Raw genomic sequence first — 22,115 nt, 5'->3', positions numbered from 1 at the left:
TTATCACACACAGCTAATGGGAAGTCATTCATTTTGCAGCTTGTGGCTATGATGTGAACATAGCTTTATTATATACTTAAGATGTTTCGTTTTAATGATTTTCTAAGTAATTAATGGGAATATAATAGTTTGCTTTTCCTGCAGCTGGTACCATCGTATTTGAAGTTGGAAATTATGAATAAATAAGTAGAAGGCATTATGAAAATTTTACATTCTTTTTTGTTAGGTGTCTTAAAAAGGATTCGACTTTGCATTGATACCAACATTTGTGTCGTCTTGAGCAAAGTTATCCCTATGCTTTGGGAAAAAAGTTCCTAAAAACTCTGAATATAATTTTCTTCTCAGAAATAGCTTTCTTAACTCTCACTGGTGGTGGTGGTGGGGACCCATCTGTTCTCTTTTCTGCACTCTGCTTGAGCATCTGAAACCGTTTTAGATGGAGAGCAAAGCTTCCAGTTTATCGTAAGCGCTCCTGAGCCCCAGTGAGCATGCTGACATAACCCTGCCTCTAAGAAGCACGATGGAAAGCTCGAAGGGAGGACAGAAATCTGCGGTGACCTTGTTTCAAGTTGAAAAGGAAATTTCTATTCTATGAAGTCCTTCTTTGTGGGCACGTCTTCACAGAGCTCTGCGTTTCTTCTCACTGCTTTAAATGAGCGTCTGTATAATATGACAGTCAGGAGGCCTGTTATTGACAGAGACAGTTGTGACACCATTTTACACAATAGATTTAATTTGGAACATGAGATTTTTAGGTTTATTGGATGCTTTCTTTAGAAATTGAGTTTGCAAAACTCGTATTTTTTAGCTTCTTGAGTTTTACTACAATCAAAATTGACTTTGGCAATGAGATGTGGTGAAATAATATAATCCAGTGGGAGTTGATAAACTAATAAAATGTAGCAATTCTTTATTTAATGTTTTATAGTTACCAAAATGATTTTAATAGATACCCTCTTAATTAATCCTCAAAAGAGTTTTATGTGGTTGTTTATTATTACCTGCATTTTAAAGGGAGAAACTGAGGTTCAAAGAGGTGAAGCAGTTTAACCAGTGTGGCTTAGCTAGGATGTGGTTGAGCTGGGACTTCAACCTTGGCCTTGAGATTTCTGATTCAATGCTCTTTTCCTGATAAAGCGCTTTTACCTTTGGTGTCACTCAGTAGATTTCCTTTTGTGCTTTTTTAATGACTTGTTCCAAATGATGACAACATATACTATGTCGTTACTTATTCTTGACTTAATTCCCAAATGGGAGAACATGCCCTGCCCACAGCTTCTGACAACTGCCCACCATGTTCTGTGCATAGGGCCACCTCCCCTTCTCTGCCATGCTCACTGAGTCTAGTGTGGACACCTGGTCCAAAGGCAGCAAATTCATTTTACTCAGAGGTACACAGAGCTCAAGGTCACACAGCTGGTAAATGGAGGTGCCAGGATTTGAAATTGTGTGTGTTTGACTCTAGCCCTGATCTTAGCTATGTTGCTATATTGCGCTGCCCCTTCTCCCTGATCTTGGGGAATTTGGAGCTGGAAGACCAAGAGACTAACTCAGTGCAGAAGCTAAAATCATTCCAAGTTACTCTGAGGAAGGTTGGCTGGGCAGCCGCGATGGGCCATATGCGAGCTGAAGTTTGAGCAGTTAGTTGATGCCAACAGGAAAATGGAGCCAGATGCACAGAGAGAGGCCAGACGCCTGAAGAAATGCAGCCCATGTGTAGAAGAGCTTTGTCTCTTCCCGTTCCTTCTCAGGAGAGACACTTCGCTGCGATCCTGCATCTTTGCAGTGTACGGCTGTTTTATTTTAGATGGTGTGAGTTGGAAGGTATTTTAAAAATTTATTTAAATAGTTATGTTTATTTTAAAAAATAGACAAAATGTGACCTATATACAACATGTATACGTTAAAAATATACATTTATCTTAGAATAGATAAAGGCGAACTTAAATGTCTCCTGTCAAAATTATCACAAATTCGTGCTAACAAAGTCTGAATTAGTTATGGGTATGGCATGCTTTTGTAGATTCCTTAGGAATATGAAGGAAGATTATTCATAAAAAATGAAATTAATGATACTACTTTTTAGCAACATCTAGGGTTTATTCAGTAGAAATAAATTCTGAATGTTAACATGTATAAAATCTGAAAATTTGTAACATTTTTTATTTGAGAGAGATTGGAGACCACTAAATAAATAATAAATAATCCTCCCGCATCGGGTTGAGTGTGCTCACCTGGTCACGGCCAGAGCTGCCAGCAGGAGCCTGTGCACGGATTCCTGGAGAGAGAGGACAGGCTGAACAGTGCTTTCAGGGGCGTGCCCCTCCCAAGGCCAAGGACTGTGGCGTGCTGGGGAGAGGGTGGAGCGGGAAAGGACAGAGGTCCTCTTCTTGTTGAGGAAGAACTGACTGAAGTGCTTACTTTATGGGCCAAGTTGGGGGTGGGGGGGCATGCGGTCGGAGGAGAGCATCACACACGCAGCCCGCAGGTGCACATTTAACAAAGGGTGCACCTTGTAATTAACGGGAAAAATGTCATCGGTATGGGTTTTCTCTCTTTCCTTCTCCAGAGGTAATCACGCCTTTCTTGTTCCTACTTTATGCTTTTACCGTGTCTTTTAAAGGCTGTTTACCTCCTTGAGAAGATACCTGATTTTCATTAGGATGAATTCTCTTCAAGGAGAATTGTCTGTCCCTTATGCAAGTAGGCTTTTGATAGTCGTAACTGAGCAGTTTCTCACACAGACCAGGACACGTATGAATCCCACAACTGAAATCACAAATGAGTCCCAAATTATGACTCCCACTATATGCACTTTAAAGTAGAACAGCATAATTCCAAAACAGATTTCAGTTGCTTTTCTTTTTCTAACTTGTGCATTTAAAGCTCTAAATTGTTTTAAGAAATGCTGAAGTTGTATCCTACCAATTTTTATATGTCATGTTTTCCTTGTGGTTCACTGACCTTCAGTATGATTTCTTATTAGACAGTTAGAAATTACCTAATGGTGTGTTTTCTGCTTTCCTGAGGAATGACCTTTATCCCCTCTCAGCAGGCAGAGATAGGAAACAGATGAATGTATACATCGACATGCATATATGTGCGTACATATATAAACATATATATATATACATGTGTGTTTTTATTCATATACATACAGTAATACACATATCTACCTCTATTTCTATATCTAGCTAAATGTATAAAAATCATGAATTCACACTAATTCCAGTTCCAGGGAGATACCACAGGGTTGTTTTTCCCCTTTCCCTATTTGTTATTCCCTTCTCTGACAACGAGAGGTCTGACTTCCAATATCTGTAAAGTTGTTTGTCCAAACCTTGAATGCCAGGAAGTGGTTTTTGAATTGATAAAGCATACTCTGTGAAAAAAGAAACCTAAAGCTGTAGTTTAATTCTTCTTTGAGTTCTTTTTGTCCTTAGCCTTTGAGCCTTCAATCCAAGCGTTGTGTTCAAAAGTTAACTTGGTAATTCTTCCCCCTTCTCCTGCTTCAGCATGATTATGTTATTAATCTTTTGAAGTGCCACTAGATTTTTTTTATTATTGTTGTTGTTTCATCTTAGAATTTCCCTCCTCCGTCCTTGTTTATTTTATTTTTTACTTTTTAGTAGGTGGAACATTAACATGGTTTTAAAAATCAATGTGTATTCAGAGAAGTGTCTCCCCACCTCCATCCCTTCCATCCTTTCCTCTCCGTTCCCAGCCTCCCCTGTAGATTGGTGATCTCATCAGTCTCAGGCTCATCCTCTCTGTGTTTGTTTTTGCACAGATGAGCAGGTACATGTATATCTCATGATTTTCTCTTCATTCTTACGCTTTGCTTTTTCATTAGGTGTAAACTGGAAGTCAGTCACTCTTCTTTCATCAGCATGGTATGCTAATATGTGGATGAATCATAGTTTATACAACTGCTGTCCTACCTGTGGGCATAGAGATTGTATCCAATATTCTCAATGACAGGTTATGCTGTAATGAATAACCTAGGAGATATATATTTTTGCATTGCTTGAAATATATATTCAGGGTAACTTTTTAGGAATGAGAATGCTGGGTGAAGAGACAAACATAGACATAGTTTTGCTGTGTATTGCCAAAGACCCCTTCATGAAGGTTGCATTGATTGCATCTCTCCTGGCTCCATATTGGGGTGAGTTTTGACCCACAGCCTCCCAAGTAGAATGTGTGGTTGTATTTTAAATTTTTTGAAAATCTGATTGGTGATAAATAGTTTCTCAGTATAGTTTTAATTTGAATTTCTCTTATAATAAGCGAGAGTAAACATATTTTCATATATTTAAGGGCCATTTTAACAGCTTTATTGATTTATAATTGAAATACAGTACATTCATGTTTTGACATATGTATACACTTGTGAAACTATCAACACAAAAAATATGTCTATGTGAGCATTAATTATTCTCCAAAGTTTCCTCTTGCCCCTGTGTAATCTCTCCTGCCCACCCTTCTTCCTTCTGCATATGCAGGCAACCACTAGTCTCCCGTCACTATATTTTAATTTCTAGAATTTTAAGTAAACAGAAGCATATTGTTTGTATACTTTTTGGTCTCACTTGTTTCCCTTGGCTTAGTGATTATGAGATGCATCCATGTTGTACTGTATATCAGTAGTTCATTCTTTTTTATTTTTGAGTAATATTCCATTGTATGGATATACCATAATTTGTTGATCCATGTATCTGCTGATGGACATTCACACTGTTTTCACTTTGGGGGCTATTACGGGTAAAGCTTCTCTGAACGTCAGTATCAGGTATTTGTGTGGACATTGCTTTTTGTTCTCTTGGATAAAAACCTAAAAGTCAAATGTCTAGGTCATGTGGGAGGTGGGTGTTTAACTCTTTAAGAAACTGCCAAACTGTTCTCTATTTTACATCCTCCCCAGCGTGTATAAGAGCTCTAGTTCCTCCACATCCTTGCCAAAACTCCATATGATCAGTGTTTTTATTTTTACAGTTCCAACAGGTATGTACAATTATCTCTTTGTGGTTTTAATTTGCATTTCCCTAATGACTAATGTTGAAAAAACTTTTCATGTCCTTTTTTGCCATAAGTATATCTACTTTGGTGAGTGTTCAAATTTTTAGTCTATTTTTTAACTGGGTTGATTATTTTCTTATTATTGAGTTTTGAGAATTCTTTGTACATGTTGGATACAAGTCCTTTAACAGATAGATTTGCAAATATTTTCTCCCAGTGTGTGACTTTTCTTTTCATTCTTTTAATAGTTTCTTTCAAAGAGCAGGTGTTTTCAATTTTGATGAAATCCAGTTTATTTATTTGTTCTTTTATGGATTGTGCTTTTAGTGTCATAGCTAAGAACTCTTTCCCTGACTTCAGGTCACAAAGGTTTTCTCCTGTTTTCTTTTGGAAATTTTATAGTTTTAGGTTTTACGTTTAGGAATATGACTTGTTTATTAAGTTAATTTTGTATATGCTGGGAAGTATGAATTGAAATTTTTTTCTGTTTATTTCATGACATTGCCTTCTTGTCCTTTTAATACAAGAGTATAGAATCTGTAGTGACGTAAGCTCTCTTATTCGTAATATTGTTAATTTGTATTGTCTCTTTCTCCAAATCAGTCTGGCTACAGTTTTATAAATTTTATTAGTCTTCTTAAAGAACCAGCTTTTGGTTACACTGATTTTTTTCTAATGTTTTCTGCCCCTATTTTATTGACTTCTGTTCTGATTATTGTTCTTTTCTTTCTTCTACTTATTTTGTGTTTAATTTTCTATTCTTTTTCTAACTTGCTAAGGTGAAAGCTGATGCCATTGATTTGAAATCTGTATATTTAAAATTTTTACTATACAGGTATTCAATTCTATAAAATTTCCCTCAGGTACAGCTTTAGCAGCATCTCTTTAATTTTGATATATGTTCATTTTCGTTAAGTTCAAAATATTTTCTAACTTCTTGTTTTATTTCTTTTTTTGACTCATAGGTTTGACAGAAGAGTGTTATTTAGTTTTCAGTTATTTGGGGGTTTCCTAGAAATCTTTCTTATATAGCTTTTAAATTTAATTCCACTGTGATCAGAGAGTATGCACTGCATGACTTGAATCCTTTTAAATTTTTTGAGAATTGTTTTATGTTCCAGAATATAGTCTGTTTTGGTAAGTGTTCCACTCTTGAAATTAATATGTATTCTGCTGTGGCTGGGTGGAATTCGATTAGATCATGTTGGTTGATAGTGTTGTTCAAATCCTGTTTATCCTTATCTGCCTGCTTTTCCTATCAATTAGTGATAGAGAGCAATACTGAGATCTTTAATTATAATTTTACATGTCTTTATTCATCCTTGCAGTTCCATAAGTTTTTATTTTTTGTATTTAGAAGATTTGTATCCTGTTGGTCTATTGAGTAATTATCATGAAATCACTTTTTTATTGTTGGCAGTATTCTTTGCTCTGAAATCTACTTGGGCTGATATTAATATAGCCATTCCAGATTTCTTTTGATTAGTGTTGGTATGGTATATTCTTTTAATACTTTTAGTTTATTGGCCTCTTTATTTTTAAGTGTGTTTTTTATTGACAGCATGTAGTTTGCACTTGCTTTTTCAACCAGTATGACAATCACTGCCTTTTAGTCGAGATATTTAGACCATTTACATTTAATGTGACTAATGATATGGTGAATTTTAAATCTAGAATATTACTATTTGTTTTTCCTGTATGTCCATTAGTTTCCCTTTTTATTTTTTTCTGCATTCTTTTGGATTGTTGCATATTTTTAATGAATCCTTTCATTCTTTTATTGGCTTGTTAGCTATAACTAATGGCTTTTTATTTTAGTGGCTGCTTTAGAATTTAGCGTATACATTTTAAAGTTGTCACAGTCTACCCTCAAGTGATATTATACTAGTTCACATGTAAGAATCTTACAGTTGTTTACTGCCATTTCTCCCCCTGTGACTTTGTGTTATTCTTGTCATACATTTTACTCTTACATGTCATAAACCACACACTACATTGTATTACTTTTATTCAAACAGTGAACTATTTTTTACAGATATTTAAATAATATAAAAAATGTCTTATATGCATACCTTTGTGTATATCCATATTTCTGTTTCATGTCATTATCCTTCAGCTTGAGGACTTCCTTTATTATTATTATTATTTTTACTATAGGTGTCCTGTTATGAATTCTTCCATCATTTAATTGTATGTCTGGAAAGTATTTCACCTTTTTTTTGAAAAATATTTTCACTGGCTATGGAATTTTAAGATTTTTCTTTCAGTAATTTAAGGATGTTGCTTCACTGTCTTCTTGATTACATTGTTTCTGCCAGGAAGTCTGCTGCCATTCTTATTTTTGTTCCTCTAATTTTTTCTAGCTGCTCTCAAGATTCTTTTTTTCTTTGTCCCTGGTTTTGGGGCAATTTGATTATGGTGTGCCTTTGGTGTAGTTTTCTTTGTTTTTCTTGTGCTTGGAGTTCTTTGAGTTCTTGGATCTGTAAATTTATAATTTTAGCTAAATTTGAAAAGCTTTTGGCCATTATTTCTTCAAATATTTTTCTGTTCCCATCTCTCTCTTTTCCTTTAGGAACTCTAAGTACACATATGTTAGGTTGCTGAAAGGTGTTACTGATGCTTCGTTTCTTTTTTTTTATTCTATTTTCCTTTCTGTGCTTTGTTTTGGTTAGTTTCCATTCCTATGTCTCTAAGTTCACTAATCTTTTCTTTAGCAATGTATAATTTGCCTTTAGTCTCATCCATTATATTTTTCAAACATTGTAGTTTTTCTGTGAAACTACAAAAATTCTCTCTCTAGAATTTCAGTATGAGAAGGTAATTCTCAGCATCATTACAAGCCCTTTTCTCTGTTCTCTGTATTTTTGTCCTGTTGGCTCCTGTTCTCTTCCTTGAATTAACAACAGTCTTTCCCTTTCACAGCTCCTCCGTTTATTATCCTTTATGCTGGAATGCTCTTATCCTGTATTTTCTTTTACCCAGTCCTTCTCATCCTTCAGTTAACTAGAACATCACTTTCTTATATCCTAACTCCTAGGTAAGGTTTTTTTTTCTCCCTGTTATATGAACCCTTAATACCCTATATTTCTCCTTTGTTCATTGAATTGAATATTCATTAATAGTGATGTATTAATTCATGGTCTTTTCCCCTGCTAGACTGAAAGCTTCCTTAGCATAGGAACTGGTTGTGATTAGTCCAGTGGTATTTTCTCAACCTCTAGAAGGTGCCTGGCACATAGTGGGTACTTAACACATTAATGGTAAATGAATTAATGAATACCACATGGTAGCAGATTAGCAGATGACTGAACTTATTATTACACAAATGTAAGATCATCACTGGAGTCTTTGGAAGAGTTTAGAATGAGGTGGGAAGAAATGGTCAGTGAAACATGGATATATGTTTATAAATAGATTGGTATCTTAAAACCAAGATAAATCCAGGTAACATACATTTATGTACTTATCAATAGAGTGTTTTATAATCAGTAAAAATTGTTCTATATTTTATTATATCTCAAAGAAAACTTTAATCCTGTCTTTAGAAATTTTTTGCCCCTACCGTAGTCCTCTTCCTCTTGAAAGAAAAATCTTCTGATGGAGATTTGCTTTTTTCATGGAAAGTATGATGGTAAGGAGGAAAATAAAAGATAATTTATAAATATTAAATACAAATATGTATTTTATAAATACATACACATTTCACATACATATAGTTAACATATTATATATACATATATATGAAGTACCTTTTAAACATTCTTAGTGATGATCTTACCAAAATGACACGCCCTTTATGAAGCTTTTTACTCCATACCACAATGAATTCCTCTGGTCTTGTTCATAGTATTGTGTTCATATCATTGTGTAGTTTTTATCACATTGAAAACAATATAGAATCTATCTTCCTTCCATATTGAAAGCAGGGACAGTGTCTTGATTATTTTTGTATTTCTAGCACCAAACTCAGATCCTGGCATACAGGTGTTAAGTAAGTGCTTGATGAACATTTTAGCTTTCAAATGTTCTAAAAGTGATTTGATGTGCAAATATTAATGTTATGTAGGAATAAATTATAGTAAGGACCTAGTTGTAACTTCAGTTAATTAACTAAATCAGTGATTTCATTAAATATATATATTATATATATGTATGTACATACAGATTTAAAGAAATAAAACAACTTTGACTGTGAAGTCAGATGGGCTGGTTTAACTTCTCATTCTGTCATTTACTACATAAACCTGGGTAAATCACTTAGCTCCTCTAAATTTCATTGTTTTCATTTGTGAAAAAAAAAATAATTTTTATAGTTATAATAATGAAATGAAATAACATATGAACTTCTCTAAACTGTAATAAGCATAGAAATCACTCAGTGTTTACTCTTTTTCACCATTTGCAAGGACATTAAAAATTATGGTTACACTATAAACATCACAGTTTGTAGCAGCATCATTCAGTAAAAGTACTAGAAAATATCTATTGTGACTTTAAAATATATTTCACATAATTTAGAAATCATTTATGGTAAGCAGAAAAACTTCTCTCAGTGATAAATATTACATTTATATTTGGTAAATAAAGAAAAAATTTGCCTACTTAAAATTTGATCTACTTGTGCACAGTGATGAATGTAAGTGAGAATATTTTCCAGCTACTTTGAAATATTGAACTGCCCAGGGACAAGGCATGAATGATGTTTTGAAGGAAATAAATATTTCAGCTTCACATTTCAGCCTTTCTTCTTTATTCCTTTGATCTGGCTTTGGTTTACTTATCATTCTGCTTGAATGACTTCACACTGCCTTTTTCCTCTCCATAGTAACAAGAAGTGGTCTGCACCTATTTCAAAATATTTAGGCCTTGTCATTTCATAGGATGAACATGTATTTCCTTATTATTTACTGATATATTACTGCCTGTAAAGTAGGATGAATTGGTGGGTACATATGTAGCTTTGCAAGTATGATGTATAATTTATATATGGAACTTTTAATCAGTACTTTTTTAAATATAGGAAACATAAAAGGAAACATTAGATTTGGGGTTTATATTGAAGTTTAAAGTGTTTAAAGATTTTAAAGGAATTTTTCTTCTCTGTACACTGAAGCCATTTTGTCTTTAAGGATCATTGTCTCAGGGTTTTCTTATTTCACCATAAAAATCTGAATCGCTTTTTTATTTCCTGAGGTAGAGTTCTTTTAACTTATTAATAGACCCATATTATAGGCAGACCTTAGTTTAGCACAAAATTCTTATGTGAAACTTTAAACTATTTAAATATTTCATTACATTTACCTATATTGCTTTATTTTTCACTTTACACACAAATCTTCTGATCTTCTGACATTGGTTTTCTTATATAGACTCTCACTGCCCCTTTCCCTTTTTTGTATTCCTATAGTATTTACAATTTGTCACAAAATATACATAATATTACCCTACCATTTGATTTTGTCTTGCATTTTTCTCTTTCCCTAATCAGATTGTAGTTTCTCCAATATAAGAACCATTTCTTACACTTTGTCTAAGTTTTCTGCAGTGTTTCACTGAGTAGCTCTTAGAATTTGCTGCCAGGGCCCTTGCCTCAGCTCCTGGAACATGACTAAGTTACTGAGAATGTTGGCTAGGAGGTTGATGCCAGGATCAGTTCTTTTGAATCATGATTCAAATCCAGTTGACTTCAAAGGATTTATGGACCTCCTAGCTGAAGTCCATATCTTCTTAAGAGATTTTTGGATAGTTGAAGAAGATTCCTCATTCTTATACATAACTGTCTTGCTTTAACCAAATACGGTTTTTCAAGACTGGAGTTTGACCCTGGGGCCATACTTTCTGGCCCAGTGGTTCTCAATCAGGCGTGATTTTGCTACTCCAGGGGACATTTGACATGTCTGTAGGCATTTTGGGGTTGTCAGAATTGGGGAAGGGATATTGTCACTGGTATCTAGAGAGGAGAGGCCAGGGATGTTGCTAAGCATATCGCAGTGCACAGGACGTGTCCCCACAGCAAAGAATTATCTGGCCTGAAATGTCAACGTTTTTGTTCTGTTCCATGGTTTTGTTCTGGTTCCATCTAGATCAGCGGTCCCCAACGTTTTTGGCACCAGGGACCAGCTTCATGGAAGACATTTTTTCCGCGGACCGGGGGGGATGGTTCAGGTGGTAATGCAAGCGATGGGGAGTGGCAGATGAAGCTTTGCTCGCTTGCCCGCTGCTCACCTCCTACCGTGCGGCCCAGTTCCCAATAGGCCATGGACCAGTACCCGCCTGTGGCCCGGGGGTTGGGGAATCCCTGATCTAGACGATATACATTTATCCAACAAATATTGAATAATTCCATATAAGTAACATGCTAAAGGTATGTGATATAAATAAGGGGAAGACACTGCTCTGTCCTCACACTCTCCATTCCCCTGGTCTCAAAGAGATCTGATTATCCTGAAAAAGATAAATGTATAAATTAACTGCTGTAATAGTGTATATAAAGTGCTATAGTAGTAGGATATAAAAAGCACTAACAAGGATGAAAGAAGCAGCTAGCAATGCTATCTGAAGAGCTGACATTTGAGCCCCTAAAGAATGAATAGTAATCTGCCCATCAAAACAACCAAGAAGGGAGCTTCCAGTTCATATGATGGCCGAGAAAGCTCCAATCAGACTGATCCTCTCACAAACATAAACTCTGTACAAGGTATAAAATACCACTACCTGAAGACCCTGGAGAATGAATAGGCACAAAGAGATAGTGGAAGGCAGTACACACTTGGAAGAAGTAAAGGTGAGCTTCCCATTTTTGTAACATTTATCTGGCCGCATTTGATGCCATGTGGGACAGCTAGAATTTGGGTAGATAACTTGTCCTCTTAGTGCTTGAAGAACCTGATGAAAGAATGGACGGTTATAACAACTGGCAAACTAAGATGGAGAGACACCCAGGAAATAAGAGAGCCAGAGAAGGGAGCCCAAATTCTTCATGTGATCTCAGTGCATATTTGTGACTGACCCCTGAAACTCCAAATAGCCCAAGTAAGCTAAAAGCTGAATTTATATATGAGCTTCTGTATCCCACAGGGGAGACAGAATTTATAGTTTGAATTCAGCCAAGTTAACTGCCTGCTATAAACAAATAATTAAAATTACCAATCAATACTATTCAGAGGAAAAAAACAGAATCCAGACTCTTTACTATGTATCATTCATAAAGATATAAGCGAAAATTACTTGACATATGAAGAATCAGGATAACACATGACCTACTTATTTTCAATAGGATAACATGGCCTTTTTATTCTCAAGAGAAAATGCAGTCAATCAATGGAGACCACCCCAGGATAAATTAGATACTAGAATTAGTGGATAAAAATTTAAAGTAGCTATTATAATTATTTAAAGAACTTTAAGAAAAATTGGTAGTAATGAATGAAAAGCTAGGAAATCTCAATAGAAAAACAGTGGAAAATACAACATTTGAAATTTAAAATGTAGACTGAATATAACAACAGAATGGAGATTACAAGGAGAACATGAAGATAAATGAATAGAAAGTCAATCTGGGGACAACGAAAAAATGTACTAGAAGAAATATGAGCTGCAGAGACTTGCAGGACAATGACAATGTATGAAATATATTTAATTTGAGTCACAGAAGCAGAGGGAAGAGAGTAATAGAGCAGAAAAATATTCGAATAACTAATGGCTCCAAATTTTCCAGTTTTCATGAAATACAAAATTATGCTAATTTAAGAAGCTCAATAAAGCCCAAGCAGGGTTAATGGAAACCAAAATAAAACAATAACACTTGTTATTATCTGTCTTTTGATTATAGCCATCTTAGAGGTTGTTTAATAGTACCTCATTGTGATTTTGATTTGCATTTTCTTAACAGTGATATTGAGTGTCCTTCCATGTGCCTATTGGCTAATTGTATATCTTCTTTGGAGAAGTATCTATTTGGATTCTTCACCTATTTTTATTTATCTTCTTTTTATTATTATTTTTAATTGAAGTATGTTGTGTTAGTTTCTGGTGTACAGTGAAGTGACTCAGATATATATATCTATGTGTGTGTGTATACGTATATACTCTTTTTCATATTTTTTTCATTATGGTTTACTACAGGATATTGAGTATAGTTCCCTGTGTTATACAGTAGAACCTGCTTGTTTACCTATTTTAGATGTAGTAGTTCATATCTGCTAATCCCAAACTCCTAATTTATTCCCCCGACCCCACCCCCTTTCCCCTTTGTCATTTGGTAACCATAAATTTGTTTTCTAAGTCTGTGAGTCTGTGTCTGTTTTGTAAATAACTTCATTTGTATTTTTTTTTCGGATTCCACATGTAAGCAATGTCATATGATATTTGTCTTTTTCTGTCTGACTTCACTTAGTATGATAATCTCCATGTTCATCCATGTTGCTGCAAATGGCATTATTTTCTTCTTTTTATGGCTGAGTAATATTCCATTGTGCATATATATATATATACCACATCTTCTTTGTCCATTCATTTGTTGATGGACACTTAGGTTGCTTCCTTGTCTTGGCTGTTGTGAATAGTGCTGCTATGAACATTGGGGTGCATGTATCTTTTCGAATTAGTTTTCTTTTGATACATGCCTGGGAGTGGGATTGCTGGATGATATGGTAGCTCTATTTTTAGTTTTTTATATAAATTTATTTATTTATTTATTTATTTATTTATTTAGGCTGCTTTGGGTCTTCGTCACTGTGTGCGGGCTTTCTCTAGTTGAGGCAAGTGGGGGCCACCCTTCGTCGTGGTGTGTGACCTTCCCATTGTGGTGGCCTGTCTTGTTGTGGAGCGCGGGCTCTAGGCACGCAGGCTTCAGTAGTTGTGGCTCGCAGGCTCAGTAGTTGTGGCTTGTGGGCTCCAGAGTGCAGGCTCAGCAGTTGTGGCGCACGGGCTTAGTTGCTCTGCGGCATGTGGGATCCTCCCAGACCAGGGCTCAAACCCATGTCCCTTGCATTGGCAGGCGGAGTCCTAACCACTGTACCACCAGAGAAGTCCCCTCTATTTTTAGTTTTTAAAGGAACGTTCACACTGTTTTCCATAGTGGCTGCACCAACTTACATTCCCACCAACAGTGTAGGAGGGTTCCCTTTTCTCCACACCCTCTCCAGCATTTATTTTTTGTAGATTTTTTGATGGTGGCCTTTCTGACCGGTGTGATGTGGTACCTCATTGCAGTTTTGATTTACATTTCTCTAGTAATTAGTGATGTTGAGCATCTTTTCATGTGCTTATTGACCATCTGTATGTCTTCTTTGGAGAAATGTCTATTTAGGTCTTCTGCTCATCTTTTTATTGGGTTGTTTGCTTTTTGTTATTGAGTTGTATGAACTGTTTGCATATTTTGGAAATTAAGCCCTTGTCAGTCAGTTGTTTAGTTTGCAAATATTTTCTCCCAGTATGTAGGTTGTCTTTTCATTTTGTTTATGGTTTTCTTTGCTGTGCAAAAGCTTATAAGTTTGATTAGGTCCCATTTGTTTATTTTTGCTTTTATTTCTGTTGCCTTGGGAGATTGACCTAAGAAAATACTGATACGATTTATGTCAGAGAATGTTTTGCCTATGTTCTCTTCTTGGAGTTTTATGGTGTCATGTCTTATGTTTAAGTCTCTAAGCCATTTTAAGTTTATTTTTGTGTATGGTGTGAGGGTGTGTTCTAACTTCATTGATTTGCATGCGGCCGTCCAGCTTTCCCAGCACCACTTGCTGAAGAGACTGTCTTTTCTCTATTATATATTTTTGCCTCTTTTGTCATAGATTAATTGACTGTAGGTATGTGGGTTTATTTCTGGGCTGTCTATTCTGTTCCGTTGATCCATATGTCTGTTTTTGTGCCAGTACCATGCTGTTTTGATTACTATAGCTTTGTAGTATTGCCTGAAGTCTGGGAGGGTTATGCCCCCAGCTTTGTTCTTTTTCCTCAGGATTGCTTTGGCAATTCTGGGTCTTTTGTGGTTCCATATAAATTTTAGGATTGTTTGTTCTAGTTCTGTGCAAAATGTCATGGGTAATATTACAGGGATCACACTAAACCTGTAGATTGCTTTCAGTAGTATGGCTATTTTAACAATATTGATTCCACCTGTTTTTAAATTGTGTTCTTTATCCTTTTATTATCGATTTATGAGAGTTCTTCATATATTCTTGATACAAGTCTCTTTTCAGATATATGATTTGCAAATATTTTCTTTCATTTTGTGGGTTTTCTTTTCACTTTTTGATAATATCCCTAGCAGAGCAAGTTTTTTAACTTGCTGAAGTCTATTTATCTATATTTCATTTTCTTGTTTATGCTTTTGGTGTTATATCTAAGAAGGCTTTGCTTAGGTCAAGGTCACAAAGACTTACTCCTATATTTTCTTTCTAAGAGTTCTGTGTTTTTAACTCTTACATTGAGGTCTGTGACCCATCTTGAGTTCGTTTTGTGTGTTGTGTAATGAAGGAATTCAACGTCACTCTTTTGCCCGTGGATGTCCAGTTGTCCCAGCACCATTTGTTGTAAAGACTATTTTATTCCCCCATTGAATTGTCTTGGCATCCTTGCTGTAAATCTACTGATTATCAATGTAAGGATTTATCTCTGGAATCTTAATCCTATTCTATATATGTCAATCTTTATGCCGGTAGCACACTGTTTTGATTACCCTAACTTTGTAGTAAGTTTTGAAATCAAGAAATGTGAGTCCTTCAACTTTGTTTTTTTTCAAGATTGGTTTGCCTATTCTGGGTACTTTGCATTTCCATATGAATTTTAGGATCAACTTGTCAATTTCAGCAAAATGCCATCTGGGATTTTGACAGGGATTGTGTTGAATCTGTTCATCAATTTGAGGAATATTGTCATTTTTTCGATATTAAGACCACTGTTAATTTCCAATTTTACTGGTATTCCTTTCTAACTCTTGAAGTATCTAAATGTTTAGATGTGTCCGCAGTGTTTACCGTTTTTAGCAAGAATTTAGCAGAGACCATTAGTCTTAGCAGTCACGTGAAGAAGAGGCAAAAGAAGTCTATTTATCATGCTTAGTGAAGGTATTATTTTTAGTGCCTTTAAAGTCATAGTTGTATCTTAATGTTTTTGACTGACTCACTTTAATCAACTTAAGTACCAATAGCAGCCATGAATATAGATGATATAGCTGCTTGAAAGTCTTGTCTTCCAGCCCAGCTGGAAAGGGAGTGGAGACTCTTCTAGCTGTTTTTCAGACGTGTTTGAAGATTTTTGTTTTGTTTTGTTTTTCTTGGAGTTTCCAGTGGAGATGCCAAGCTGGCAGCAAATGAAGTCTACTGTAACGTGAAGCCTTGTAAATATGTGTTGGATCCCTGCCATCATTATCAAAAGTGCTGGTGCAGAAATGTGCAAAGGGAAGATTTTCAAATTAAGGTTGGCCTGTACATATAAATGTTAGCTTTTCAAGCTCAAGAAATACTAAATTGTAGTCCATTAGTCTCCTGCATTTTATTGCGTGTTTGGAATAATCATGTACTTCAGAACATCCTTTAATCTGAACTGGCTTGTGGTTGTATAAGAATGCAGCTTGTTTTGTTCTTTATGCTTTATATATTCAGACGAGGAAAATTTACTGCATTTTATAAATAAATCAGAGTTAAAAAGCAGATTTTCTTCCCACCTTTTTATCCTCATGGAGGCCCAGCTTTAAGGCCTTTCAGTGATACATGTATACTCGACCCTGCAACTAGTTCCACGGAAAAAAATAATCTTCAAAGTCACTTTTTTTTTTTGCTTCTTACAGGACACGTTATTTGGAATCATGGTATAAGCAAGTACTGTTCTTACATTAGTGAGGAGCAGACCCTTCTCTTTTTCAAGTGCTGAAAATTTCCACTTCTATTTCATTACTTTGATAGAAATTAAAATGGATCCCTCATTAAAATGAATATCATCTCTTTGTTTAAAATAAGACATATTTTATTTATATTAAGACAGAAGATTTCTAAATATTAGTGGAGCTCAGTGTATTTTCACGGTTTAACTGGACAGAAACATTGATACATTGAGTGGTGCCTTCACCACTCTTTGGTATTTAGCTTTACCACTAAATTAGCTTTGTAGGTGTGGTGGGACTTAAAATGAATTGGAAGGTTTTGGTCATTTCCTTGTGTCTGCTATTTAATATAAAACAATATTTGCTATTTGTAAATCAGGCTAGAAATGATCAGTCAAAAGCAGTGTGCCTCATTGCACTAGGTTATATTTTAACAAACAGTATTTTTAATATGGTCTCAATATATAGCTGATCATGGGTAAAGCTTATGACTTTGATTTATGTAGTCATAAGTCAATTATAAAGTAAATGAACTAAACTTGGTAGGTAAGAATGAGGTAATATAGAGAAAATATTTGTCCTATTAAATTGAAAGTATTTACAGTAACTAAGTAGCTCAGGTGAATTACTGGACAAAAAATGTAAAACAACTGACTTTCAACATTTATAGAAAAAGTTGATATTTCAGCCGTACGTCATGTATTTTTATAAATTGTGTTAGCAGACTTTTCTCCTGGCTAATTAATGATACGTAATTTTAAATTATACGATTTATAAATTTTTAAAGTTTTCAAATCTTGTCCAGTGTACTTTCTTTTCTGTTTATAGGCAGACTGAGCAAGCAAAGGTAACCCTTTGAAAACTTGTAAAATCCTGATTGTGGAGTTGTCTTCCCAAGTGTGCTTAGGGGGGCCTCAGAAATTAAAGAGCAACATGGGACGAACTAGTCGTGGAGTGTGTGGCAGAGAAGCAGCTCTTGCGCCTCCTAACCTCAACCCCTCGTGGGGACATTCGCATCGACCGCGGCGGCCTTTGCCTCTTCTCCAGCCTCACGGTCCTTTGAACAGAGCATTCTAGGCAACTTCTTCTGGTCAGTTGGGTCCATTGGTCAGAACAGATGTCCCTCAAACATTTGTGACAACTCTCCATCACATTTGCCAACCTATATCTAGGCGGTGGTACCCAACATGGTACCTTTTATAAGGGCACTAATCTCATTTTGGGGAGACACGTTCAGACCGTAGCATATGGCATCTGGAAAATCAGGAAAGCAGCACAGCAGAGTAGTCAACAGCAGGAGCTCTAGAAGCAGACGGCCGGGACTCGAGTCCTGCCTTGACTATTAGTGATGTATAGCCTTGGAAATATTCTCTAAGCCCCAGTTTCCTGTTCTGTAAAACTAGGGATATAAAAGTAGTCTTATACAAGTTGACTGTGAGAATGAAGGAGAGAAGACGTATTAAACTAGTTTACACAGTGCCTAGTACCTAGGTAGAACTCAATAGAAGTCAGTAATAACTTTCGTGTACTTATAACCTAAAGCCTTTATTTGTTTCTTCTAGCAACATGCAGAGATTTCTCTTCTTTTGTTGGACCCTTTTGACTATTTAATTTTAGTTCAAGGTATAAAGAAACGAGATAGTTATCGGTTCTTTTAGGCAAGTCTGCTTACTAGAGAGCAGCAGAATAATTTCAGGCGGTCACATCGCTCTGTTGCACCTGTCACCCTGCAGGTTAGCTTCTGCCAGATGTGCATGTTAGAGGTATTCTTATGGCACATTGTTGTTTTTTTTAATTGAGATATAATTCACATACTATTAAATTCATCCTTTCAAAGTGTACAGTTTAGCAGATTTTAGTGTCTCCACGAGGATGTGCGACCATCACTCCTCTCTAATTCCAGAACAGTTTCATCACCAGCCCCCTCCCAAACCCCCTATGCGTGAGCAATCGCTCCCCATCCCCCCGTCCCATCGGCCCAGGTGACCACTAATCTGCTTCTTCTGTCCCTATGGGTTTACCTATTCTGGATATTTCTCCTGAATAGAATCACACAATATGTGACCTTGTGTCTGGCCCTTTCGCTTTGCACACTGTTTTCGAGGTTTGTCCGTGTTGTAGGGTGCATCAGAGCTTCATTCCTTTTTTGAGGCTGAATGATATTCCATTGCAGGGATGGGCACATTTTGCTTATCCGTTCATTGGGTGATGGAGGCACCTGGTTGTAAACAGTTTCGTTCTTAGGGAAGTCATCAGAAGTAGTTGTGTCCTCATCAGAACACATATTATGGGTTTATATCCTTTTTTTCCTGAGGCAAATCATGTTATTGTCAGTTTTTTAAAGGGAAGTTTTATAGAATTTGGATCAAAAAATGGAAATCTGAATTTTATTTTAGAGAGGGTTAAATTTTGTGCTTTGATCCAAGCCAAGTTCTTTTATTTTATGTTTTAACTCTGCGGCTGGTCTGAACTTTTCTAGGGAAAAAGAGGGGCAGCTCGCCCGTGTGACTGAGGCTCAGAGGCTGCAGGCACAGCAGGCAGATGCTGCACTGGAGGAGTTCAAGCGGCAGGTAGAGCTGAACTCGGAGAAGGTCTACGCGGAAATGAAAGAGCAGGTGAGAGGCCTCCGTGCCATCCTTGAAGAGAGCCCTTCTCTCGGGGGGAAGGTACATTCTGATCTCACGTGTGACAGCAACATGTTTACTTGTTCAGAATTAGCCCAACAGCTGGATCAGGGATTCAGGTGAGAAAGAGGTCCTAGGCCTGGCGCGGGAGGACACGCACCACCGCCAGGGCCTCGAACAAAGGGGAGGCGCCTCGCGGCCAAGAGCAAGAGCCCGGGGGGAGAGGGCTCCGCCCGCAGACCCTCTGCTCCCTACAGGGCGTGTGAAGGGCAGGGCTGACTCTGTGCCCCTCCTGGGTCGCTGGGTGGGCTCCGGTCGGCAGCTCCTTGGTGACAGTGAGTGGAGAGAGCGGGGTGGACCGGGAGAGGGGTCCTCTTTCCTCCTTCAGGATTGCCTTGATTCACCCTCAGAGCAGTGCCAGAATGGCCATTTCAAAGTCCTGTCGACAAGTGTGGTCACGGCCAGAATGTGTCAGGCTTTGGAAGCATGGGTCAGTTTACAGGCAGAATCCCATGACCAGTCATTTTCTCCAGAGCAAGGCTTCAAGTTATCCTTGTCTGTGTTTGTTCATGTGCCATAAACCGTGTTGTATTGATCAGTTACAGCAAATTGTTTTCAAGTGGCAGTTCAGGAGGACAGAGGCTGTCTCCAGTTCTTATACCAGTGGTATGTTTTATAGTTTTGAGAAAAATTAAAAAATTTATAAAAGAATACAGGGAACAAACACCTAGGTACCCATCAGGAAGAATCAAGAATTGTCAACACTGTTTATTTAAACTAAAATGTTGCAGATGTAGTTTTAGTTTGCTTTGCTCTTTATTTATTTATTTATTTATTTATTTATTCATTCATTTATTTTTGGCTGTGTTGGGTCTTTGTTTCTGTGCGAGGGCTTTCTCCAGTTGCGGCGAGCGGGGGCCACTCTTCATCGCGGTGCGCGGGCCTCTCACTGTCGCGGCCTCTCCTGTCGCGGAGCACAGGCTCTAGAGCGCAGGCTCAGTAGTTGTGGCTCACGGGCTTAGTTGCTGTGCAGCATGTGGGATCTTCCCAGACCAGGGCTCGAACCCCTGTTCCCTGCATTGGCAGGCAGATTCTTAACCACTGCACCACCAGGGAAGCCCAGTTTGCTTTGCTCTTCATGTCTAATCACATTACTCTCTCTTCTCCTAAGAAAAACCACTATAATTCATTTAGTGTGTATTATTTCATACTTTCATATGCATATGTAATGTCCATATGTATTATATGCATGTATTAGATATGCATATATTTTACATATACATATATATATAGTTTTTATGCTTCCATTTAAAAAGAGATAAGAATTACAGATTTTGTGTATTAGTCTTGTTTGCTCTTTTACGTTGAATTTTATATATCTGTGCCCTATCTGTGTTGATTTAGTGTAATCCTTTTAACACTGAATGTATTTTATCATATGAATATACCTTATTTTATTCATCAGCTCCCCTATTCAAGGGTATTTAGTTTATTTTCAAGTTTTCTTGATTATAAAGAGTGTTGCAGAACTTGCTTGTGATTTCATTTTCAGCCGGAGTCATCCTCCTCAGGAGTCCTGAGCACACACTGGTGGTAGAAACATCTCTATAGAAGGTTTTATGACAGAGCCCCGTGGGGTTTACGAGTTTGGAACTGTGCTTTCTTGTTATTTTCTTGATTCAGATTGTGCGGATCTGGGTCCCGAGAGCAGGGTCTGAGACCCCCCCTTCTGTCTGTTTTCCCACTCAGTGCCTTGGGCAAAAGCTAGATTCCTGCTGAGGGTTTTTGGGCTGGAAGGTGGGGACTTGCAGTCCCTGCTACACGAATGTGCATCTCTTCCCAGCTCCCTGCTATGAGCAGAGCCCAGATCCAAGAAAGTGTATATGGTCCAAATGTGCAATGGAGCTGCACAGGAAACTCTTTGATCAGCTTAACATTTAAAGGAATACGGAAAATATTGAAGGAGGGGCCCTGGCAAGCAGTTGTAAGTATACCGCGAAGAAGGCTACAAAGGGGACTCTTGAAAATGCTCAGGCTAACAGTACAACTTTCTGACAAAAGCTGAGACTGTGACAGGCACCTTTGGCTCAATAAATGCACCTTTTGGGGCTGGTGATGTAATATTAACAGATTACCCAGAATTCATGGGTAAGGAGAAAAACAAGCAAACAACATGGGACTTGTGAAAACATTTTGTAGAACAAGAAAAAGGCGTTTGTATTCAGCAGTCACAGAATAAAAGCATATTTCCAAAAACAGTTTACTGTAAACTTCAGAAAAAAAAAACTCAGAAAAGTAGTACCTTTAATAAGAAGACATGATCTGTATGAAAGAGGCCACATATATTAAGTAAAATTAATGCAATTAAACCTGGATATGTTCTGGAAAAAGTGTTGAACCTCAAGAATAAAATGAAGATCCACCAAGTTTCTAGGTAGGATGCAACTGGCAAAGAAATTAGAGAAATAATGGAGTAATGCTTCAGAGTTCTGAAGGAGAAAGGCAGTGACCCAATTGCATGCACAACCAAGGAGTTTTTCACTTGCAAAATAAACAGAAAAACATTTCTTACTAAGAGCTCACATAATGTATACTGATTTTTCCTTTTCTGGAAAAATTACATCAATTCAGAGATGAAGCGGAAGACATCC

At 36.8% G+C, this 22,115-nt stretch overlaps 1 protein-coding gene across 13 annotated transcripts in view; it reads left to right on the top strand.

Moving 5' to 3' along the window:
- The window catches only part of CEP112 (centrosomal protein 112), a 415,119-nt gene that overhangs the window by 148,750 nt on the left and 244,254 nt on the right, over positions 1–22,115 (top strand). For all 13 annotated transcript variants that reach the window (XM_061177076.1, XM_061177069.1, XM_061177080.1 and 10 more), the window contains one exon: positions 19,320–19,455. In XM_061177076.1, coding sequence (XP_061033059.1) covers positions 19,320–19,455 — 136 coding nt within the window. The remainder of the gene's footprint in view (positions 1–19,319; positions 19,456–22,115) is intronic.

This window comes from Eubalaena glacialis, chromosome 19 (genome assembly GCF_028564815.1).
Source record: "Eubalaena glacialis isolate mEubGla1 chromosome 19, mEubGla1.1.hap2.+ XY, whole genome shotgun sequence".
NCBI lineage: Eukaryota > Metazoa > Chordata > Mammalia > Artiodactyla > Balaenidae > Eubalaena > Eubalaena glacialis.
Note: the sequence above shows the minus strand (reverse complement) of the source record. Positions and strands in the feature narration are given on the sequence as shown.